General features: G+C 37.0%; 1 protein-coding gene across 1 annotated transcript in view; it reads left to right on the plus strand.

Annotated features, from left to right (window-relative positions):
* Positions 1–1,075: 1,075 nt before the first annotated feature.
* LOC104528995 (exportin-1) overlaps positions 1,076–9,284 on the plus strand; it is a gene marked incomplete at both ends in the record, with an annotated part of 23,744 nt that continues 15,535 nt past the window's right edge. Inside the window, 2 exons of the mRNA XM_010173161.1 lie at positions 1,076–1,177; positions 5,098–5,170. Of these exons, the coding sequence (XP_010171463.1) occupies positions 1,076–1,177; positions 5,098–5,170 (175 nt within the window). The remainder of the gene's footprint in view (positions 1,178–5,097; positions 5,171–9,284) is intronic.

Here is a 9,284-nt window from a genome sequence, read left to right on the forward strand (position 1 = left end):
TATGTTGGATCTTGATGGAGTTTTACTGAAAATACGTTTTCTTACACCAGTTGATGATTAGCTTAAGTACGTTTTTGTAGCAGACTAGAAATCTGCATAGCTGTAGTAAGTTGTAACTGTTGAATTTAATCCTAAAGTAAGGCTTTAACTGCTTTGTATAATTCCATTGAGTTGGCCCTACAGTGCAGTGAAGGAATGAACAAAGTTCTCTTAATTGTGATGTAAAATGTTTATCTTGCTAGTAAGACAGTGATGTTTGTGGGTGATATAATTTGCAGCAAGATTAGTCAGTACTGCCTTCTTGGGAATGGCTAACATCTTTTGGCTCCCTAAAATGCTTCCGGACATCCAGGCTTTTCAAAAGGACAGCTAAAATGTATTCAGCTATTTTAGCATGTCATTACTTCAGATGAGGTTTTGCAAATTACTGAAACATAGTATCTAGTATGATAATTGGTAATGGCAGTCCCAGGGAAAAGCAAACCATTAGTGTGACCAACTCCCTTCTGCCCCCACAATCTTTTTTTATTATTGTTTTGTAAACTGTTAGATATGTCAAGGGATTCCTCAGAAGTAGGGATTGGGGACCTATTGCTCTGCTCTGTGGTTCTTCAAAATAAAACAGTTACTACATCAACAGCTTTGCAGCATGTTACAGTACTCCTTAAAGCTGGTATTTTATATTAATGCTTCCAGTAGAACTAGAAAGTTTGTGTGCCTTTGGATAAAATCGTGTGTAGGTGACTTTATTGACTGTCAGGAAACTTCATTCCGTAGTGTGTTTTCCTTCTAACGTGTGCTGCTCTCACACGGTCACTGCTGGTCTAGGTGAATCATTCAGTGTGGAAGAGAGGAAGTAAGCGAGTGAATCTCTTGCATTGAGGTGTTTTTGGTGTTTGGTTGTTAATAAACTTTAACTGTCGCACAGAAGGAGGCTCAGGGACTTGTTGCTCCTAATTGGACTCTGCCTAACTCTTGGATAAGTGATTTAAAGACATGTTATATAGTCACTGACAGTATATAATGTCTTAAATAATCTAACATTAATACTTTTTAAATCAAACTTTTTTTTTAGCAAAGAATGGCACAGGAAGTCTTGACTCACTTAAAAGAACATCCTGATGCGTGGACAAGAGTTGATACTATTTTGGAGTTCTCTCAGAACATGAATACCAAAGTAAGCAAATTAACTGTTATTTATTTGGTTTTCCTCTCTCTTCCATTCATAAACTTTGAGGAAGGTGTCTCATTTTTAGCCATAGGCTTTCTTGATTCAAACAACATTTTTATTGTCTTGTTCCCAAAGTTGGCTTTAAACAAGAACTGTAAATGGATAAAATATTTAAACCTCCTTTTACATTGACAAGAGTTTTTCTTGAGAGCTAAATTGGAAATGCAGGTTTTTTTCCAAGGCACATACAAGCATAATGCTATTTCCAAAGACTGGTGTGTGTCTGTATACACTGGAGCAATGAAAAGTCTCCTAGAGCCACATTTTGTCCTTGGGTAAGTGCTTGGCTGTTTTTGATCATAATGAGAGCCATTTGCATGTAAATGAGGAGAGAATTTGTCCCTAGGTGCATTAAAGACAAAACAGATACCTTATTAGGCCAAGATTTTGAACAGTCAATGGAAGTTAAGCACCCCAAACTCTTTGTAGTACAAGATTACTCTTTACTAATATGCAGACATGTTTGCTTTGTACTGCTGTTTTAAATCCATCCATCATGGTTGTGACTAAAAGGGGCAGCATTATTTTTTGGGGGTTTTTATTCTACAATTTTAGATGCTTTACCAGAGACTTCTGAAGTTTGAACTGAAAAGTTGGTTGAAATGTGTTTTCACTGTCTTAAGTTTGATGATTTTTATCTCAAATAACTGATGTGCATGTCTTTCTGCTTGATACACGCTGTGTTCGAACAGAAAATAATCATGTTTGGATGGTTTCTGAAATCAGGCAGTATTCATAAAACAGTTCCATTTTTTTTTCATTGCTCTCTGAAGCTTAGGGAAAAACAGTTCAAAGAACTTCCTCAAAGTGCTAACCTTTAAGTAACAGTGTTTGCCTGTTTGCTTGCCTGGTAAACTTTGCTTTTTATACTGACAGACATTACTAATGTTTAAGTTGATTTATCAACAGTATTTTTAAAAACTCAAATTTGTCTTGTGAAAAATGAGATGATTAGAGGAACAGAAAGAAAGCAACAGGTAAAGAATTCTTCAATTTACATAAATTGCAAATTATTTGGTGCTAAATTTATGCACTATGACATTTGGCTTTTATGCAATCATATTTTTTCTTTAATTAAAGCTGTTAACACTACCTGATATTAATCATAATGTTCCATTATGTTGATTGCTTGTAATAGGAAGAAAAGGGGTGTCTTCCTGTGCAACTGACACAGCTAGGCTTTGACGGCAGGCCTCCACAAGGTCTACCCTTTTGATTCCCTTTAACTGAATTCTGTTCATCAATTGTTTTTGTTTCTTGGGAGGTGGGAGGGAAAGGGATTTGGTGCATAGAATAAGTAATAAGGGTACCATAGAGATTTCTACCATAGGGATCATTTCATGCCTTTTTTTTTTTTCTTTTTTTCAGTCTTTGCTGTTACCTGTCCCTCATCTTCATAACTGGGCAGTGAATTGCTATTAGACAATTAAAAATAAGCAAACCAAGAGCAAATGAATTTTGAAAGACTTCTATTTTATGCACATTTTAAACATGTTTGCGTGTGCTGTTGCAGTAGTTGACTAAAAAGTACTCTTCTAACAGCTCAAATGGCAAAACTTGTAATTGATGTCAGTGATATTTTTGGGGATTGGTGTATCTTATTATCAGGGAAATACCAAAAATTAGAACCATCAAATCAAATGAAGCTTAAAAACAAAACAAAAAAGCACTCAGAAAGCCCCTTGCAGAGCGTTCAGGCAGGCTGATGAAGCCTTCAGATGTGGTATGGCAAGAAGGATGTGTAGGTGAAAAATGTATCCAGTGATTTTATTGCTGCTGCCATTTCATTTCATGTGTGAGTGTTAGGAAAAATGAATATTACTAGTACTGAGGAAGAGATGAACAAGACACTAGCAGAGGGCAGAACTGGAGTCATGTATGTATAGAAGAATGAGTAGAAACCTAGACAGCATGAACCTCTTCACAGTTTAGGGTACCTGAATCTGAATTAGTTATTTGAGCAGATAGTGAGGGATAGGTGTGGCAAATTGCTAGAGGTGTCCTTTTCTTTGACTCAGAAGAAATCTTAAGCTGGGGGGGGAGGAAGACTATAGAGATGAGATTTGTCCTCAGTTTATGTCAGGATTTTCATTTAAGTTTTGTTTAGTCATCTAGTGCTTTTGTAAAATGAAACTAGACTTGCTATTCTAGTCTTAAAAGCTAAAATCTTAAAGTTGATATGTAGAAAAAAAATTTGGAAGCAAAACTGTCATTTTTTTTTGTTAGCTGTTACCTGAAGGGGCAGTGAATACATCTGCATGTAGAATCTAGAAATTTAACTAGAGTTTAGAGCTGCTTCGGGAAAGTTAGCACAGTCTGGTATCAGTGTTCATACTTTCAACATTGTTAGAAGCTTCTGTAAATATGTTTTGTATTGTGAGCCTGGATCAGGTGCAGATGGTGTCTATAAATCTATAGCAGTGGCTGAAATCCCCTCCCGTGAAGTGAAGCATTTTGCTTAAGAATGTTTTCATATGTTTTCCTATATGAACATTCCATTGATTTCATTTAGCTTTTATGTTAAGTAATTAAGTAAATTTACAGATTAAAATCTAGTTGATAAACTTTTGCTGCTGACCATGAAAAAAAAAAAAATACCCTGCCAACTTTCTGTTAATGTAAAATTGTTCTTGGTATCCAGGATTTTGGAAGGTGACAGAATATTTTGCAAATGAAGGATGTACACATGAAGCTTGTGGGAACTTGGGTCGGATAGGGAAGCAAGAGGATATAGGTTATGCTAAGATGAGAACAGCAAAAATAGTATTTTCATACAATGTAGTTTGGGACAGTCTACATTGTGTTTTTTAATTAAATTGAAGTTTATATGATCCCTTTGGTTGAAATACTAATGATCCTACTTTGTATAAGAACTAACCATTTTAAAGAGGAACTCTTATTCTCAGCCAAACTTTTAACTGTGAAAACTTGAGCTTACCTTTCAGGCATAGATGTGATATTTTTTTCTTCCTAATCCACTGCAGATAAAGTAAATGCCAAACTCCTTGTCCCCTTTTCTCTCCTGTCTGTTCATGCTAATGGGGTTTTACATATTAAAGTTCTTAGATCTTATAATCAAACTTCTTTCCCTGTTACTGTGAGTTGGCAGTAGAGATGAACGGGCAGAGGGACTGACCTTACCAATTACTTTGCAAATGTAACAGTTTTGAGTAAGAACGTAGGAAGGAATTCCTGAAAGGTAAAGGGATTTCCAAGAGCTTATTCACATTTTTATTATTCTTTGACTGAGCACAAAAGTTCATCTTTAAATAGTAGAAATAGCTTCCATATTGGGGTGGGTATTGAAATTAAATAAACCTGTGGGTTGTCTTGCTGTTCCTAAAGTAATGCACCAGTGAAGTTTGGGAAATACTTTCTTTGGAAGGTTCCAGTGTCAGGACATGTGATGATAAGACAATTTTTTTGTTGTTGTTTTTTTCAGCTCTTAGAGGAACGATAGGAAGCTTGAGACTATCCAAGCTGATAAATATTTTAGGAGTCTGGTTGTGTTAATACCTGAACATATGAGCAGTCATTTGTGATGCAAATTCATATCTGGCTGCTACTTTCTCTTTTCCAGATAGCCAAAATTGTCTGCCAGAGGGCTTTTCATTATTATTCCCTGTCCCCCTCCTGGTGTGAGCATGATCAAACAGCAGGACTTAGTATAGTGAAGAATAAAACAAGAAAAAAAAAAGTGCATGAAACCTCAGTAAATGGGTGAATAGACGAATATTTAATAAAATTGTTAGTTTAATAATCTTGAAGTCTTAGATGTTAAGTGTGAATGTCTGATTGAATGAGAGTCCTGAAAGTTAGTTAGTCCTACAGTAACATACTCACATTTTGTTCTTCTCCAATTTCAGTATTATGGACTGCAAATCTTGGAAAATGTGATAAAAACAAGATGGAAGATTCTTCCAAGGAACCAGTGTGAAGGTAGGTGGGGGTTTTTTGTCTTCTCTTAACTTCGTGTATTAACTGAGATTTATACTGTCAGTCCCCACGTAAGTAATTTTCAGCTTCAAATACAGTTAGGCTGGTAACTTTTTGTCATGTAGTAAGGCCGTCTGTGCTTTTCTGGAGGATGAAAAACCATGTCTTTGCATTTTGTGATAATGGTGTCGGTGGGATAGTGAGCACCTGAAATTCCGTGAAGGTAAAAAGTGTGACTGGTAGTTTTGAAACATCATCACTTAAGTGTTGTACTGATTTACAGGCTAAACTTATCTGGAGAGGTCTAACCCTCGGCAGGTTCTGAAATTAGCTCCTAGCCTTGAGGTGGTGGTTTTGGCACAGGAGGCTCTCTTCAGCCTCACCAGTATGCTGTCACTTTTCTGGTAGACTCTGTGGGCTGTCTAGTAGCACGTGTAGATATATGAGACTTCTATGAAATTGTAAGTAGTCATAATCTCTTAAAAAAAGAAACACTTAAGTAAATGCATAGTCTTCCCTATTAATGGTCATGCATTCTTTTAGACAGTGGGTTACTATAAATTCTGCTTTTAGTTCATATAAGTGTGCGTGAAGCTGGATTGCTCTAACTGGAAGTGCAGTGTTGGGCAAACACCAGTCTTCTGTCATTGCAAGGAGTCTGCAAGTCTTACAATTAATGCTGTATTGTGTTTTGGTTTTTTTCCCCCCTTCTCTTATAGCTTGCAATATGTGTTGAATTTTGGATGTAAATGGAGGCACCTCTGTGTTACAGGATTAGTGCTTGTTCACTTAACTTTCTGTCAAATCATGATAGCCTGGACTTCAAAATATTAAGTATAAGTACTTTAAATTCTTGACACTGAATGTTGTCGCCATTCTGTACTTGGCTTTTTACTAAGCTGGTTTTTGGAACTCATTGAAGTTATTCAAAATGTCTGTGTCCTGCTGTGAGCTTTTATTAGCAATGCTAAGATGTACTCTAAATTTTAACTGGCAGTGCTTAGGTTCTGAAACTATATTGATTAAAACATAATTGTAAATGTCTACTAAAACAAATGTGTAGAGGGAGACTTCCACATCTTTTGAGATTTGTTATTCTCACCTTTCCCACTGCTCCTTCCAGCTATAAGTTGACAGATAAATCGTAGCTCCTCTTGGAAGCAGAAGTAAGGTTCCACATTCATTCTGCTGTTGGAAGCAGACTTCTAGGGAACAACTTCAACTAAGTCAAACACAACTATGTGCTTTTGAGGAACTAAGGGAGCACCCTGAAGTTGTATTCTGCATGCTTTTAATAATTGGAGTATCTCAACTTAGTCATATCTTGTTACATTCCTGACTATGAGCACTTAGTTTCAGCATCTGGAAGTTGTTCTCCTAAAGTTTTTGGCTGTGGGAGCAGAGCAGGAGGAAGGTGAGGAGTCAGTAGTTTGAAGCAGTTGCTCAGCTTGCTACTGCCTGCTGGTGAATTGAGGTGTAGCAGAATAGGAGATGGCACAGGGGTAGACTTACTTGGTAGTTTGGAGCTGAATAAGTGCCAAATACAGAATACAATTCTGTAATGACAGGTCTTAAAAAGACATGCTCTGAGTGCGTAGAAGACATGAGAAATAGTGGTGGTAGGATGAGAATACAGGCTGTGCTTTGAGTCACGTTCTCTCATCTGTTCTTGAGATGGCAAGATAACCCTGGATACGTGGCTTAAATGAATTGTGGAACTGATATTTTTTTAGTTGGTGTTTTAGATTTTACTTCACTGTTTGCAGGGGCGATAGGACTGTTTGACTGGTTCCTGTCATCTGAGAAGGTGCTGTAACTATAGCTTGGGACATACAGTGCAAAATAAACTTACTGTCTGTAGTTGTGCAATCAACTTTAGGTATTCTGTTCTTACTTTTCCTGACTTTGGTACTTTCTATGAAGACTCCAGAGTAAAAAAAAAAAATCCTTCATCCTAAGAAATGTGTGTCTTTAGTTCAACCTTTTACACTATTTTTGCTTTCACAGAGCCAAACTAGAATTGTGCAATTGACTTCCATCCTCACACTTTAGGGGATCGAGTTAGCTGGCTTTTACTTGTCTGTTTTCTCCTGTACATCGATAGAAGAGGAACCAAATACATTGAGCGTAATGTGGCATTTGATCCATCTTGGCCTCGGTGGTGCAGGAGGGAGAATCGGTGTTCCATCTCTAATCCAGTTTCATCTGGTCTGTGGTGGTGGTTGGTTTTTTATTTTTTTGACTGGTGATACTGGCTGGTACAAAAGAACTGCTCCAGAGCTCGTTGAGATGGTTTGATTACCTAGGAGATTAGAAAACCGGTGAAATTGAGGTTTCCTTGATTCTGACTCTAGTCTTTCCTTTAGTTGACAGGATTTTCCTGTTTGAAATGTAACTGGTAAAATATGGGTGCAGGAAACTGAAACTCGGTGTAACAAAGTAATGCTTAGTAACAAAGCAATTCACGCAGGTTATAAATCAGTTAATTTTGCCTTAAATCTTACTTTATAAAACTTAACATTTCTAATTTGAGTTACGTAGTAAATAGAGTTGAGAAATCTTATTTTTGGTTAAGATAGAAACTACATCAATTTATGAGAAAATACTGTTTTCCATTTGTAGCAATAGCAGGACGTAAGAGTTGAAGTTAAGAGCAGACCTGGATTGAGTTGTCAGTGAATAAAAAAGTTTCTGAAACAACCTGCCTGAAAATTCTTGGAGAAATAAAATGCTGTCATTAATTACAGAGCCTGAACTGTGACTTTTCTTTTCTTCCCCCTAACTGTGTCTCTAGTTGTACATCAGAATGACTTGTTACGCCTTGAGGTTAGCTAGGGTTTTGTTGCCGCTTTTGTCTGAATGCTGGGAGGTTTTAGCTTCCAGCCTGGAATTCCAAATGCAAGCAGGAAAATGTTTTCTTCAGATGTGTTCTTTGGACTTGAAATGCCATTCTTAAGTTTGCTTTTATCTAAAAATGGTTTTTACTTGAGCTCTTCTGGCTCTGGTACCTTTTAACTTGTAAAAAGTTTTTCTGTTCCTGAGGTGTCACTGATTTTAAAGGTTGAGGATTGTAAGCACTTCTCTATCTTCCCCTAAGTCTAAAACTGGAATTGGACAAAACAATTTCCATTTCTAAAACACTTATGTGATTACTCTACTTTTTCTTGTTCTTGATTTTTTTTTGTTTGCTTTTGGAGTTAGCAGTTTGAATGAGTTACTGACCTGGTTATCTGGACAAAACCGGTATTTATGGAACACGGAACTGGTAAAATTCAGTTACATGAGATGCCTGGCCAGGATGCCTTCAGAGATGTTTAGCAGTAGACCATAGCAATGGGTTAGATTTGCTCTTTACAATTTATTTAGTATTTGAGAGAATGCTTTGGATTGCTCTTAAACATATACAAATGATGTAATGTGGTTTCCATTCAAAACTTACTGAGCTGCTTTAGCGAAAGGCAGACATGCATATGGCAGAACATCCCATACAGTGGTGAACTTGGATTATTTCCCAAGTATTGTACTGTCATTCTCAAGTAAAAATTCTTAGTCTGTTGAGATAATACTTCACACTCTGATACTCTGTAGTTGGTGTTTAATAATGCTTATAAAGGATGTTACTTGATTAAAGTGCTATGGTCTCAATAGGATTTCCTCTTACAATGTGAAAACCTACCTAAAAATAAAGACGTTTTGGTCTTCTAATTCAGTGATACGTTTCATTAACCCTGCAATGTGAAATGAAGCGATGTTCCTACGAACAGAGCGAGCTTGTCGAGAGTGTTTTGAGTTGTAATGGATAAGCACTTCATTATGAAACCTGAATTGCTTGTACAACTTTTCTCATTTTGAAATGGGGGGGGGGGGGGGGGAGGGGGGGAAAGTGTTCTGAGAGATGCAGTTTAGTGGCTTACAGGAAGGTCCTGGAGTTAAGCATAAAGCTTCTGAGGTAGTGGAAGCTGCTGTAAAAGAGATTTTTCTGTAGAGTGCTTTGATATTTTAATGGAAATTTTTGGCTTGCTACATGAAGAGATGTGTTTTGGTTCTCTGTGTAATGAAGGGGGAATGAGCTACACTGCACTTCTGTGTGTGTGTGTGGGAAGACAAGCTCTGTGCC

The sequence above is a fragment of the Antrostomus carolinensis genome, unplaced genomic scaffold, assembly GCF_000700745.2.
Source record: "Antrostomus carolinensis isolate BGI_N321 unplaced genomic scaffold, ASM70074v2 scaffold23138, whole genome shotgun sequence".
NCBI lineage: Eukaryota > Metazoa > Chordata > Aves > Caprimulgiformes > Caprimulgidae > Antrostomus > Antrostomus carolinensis.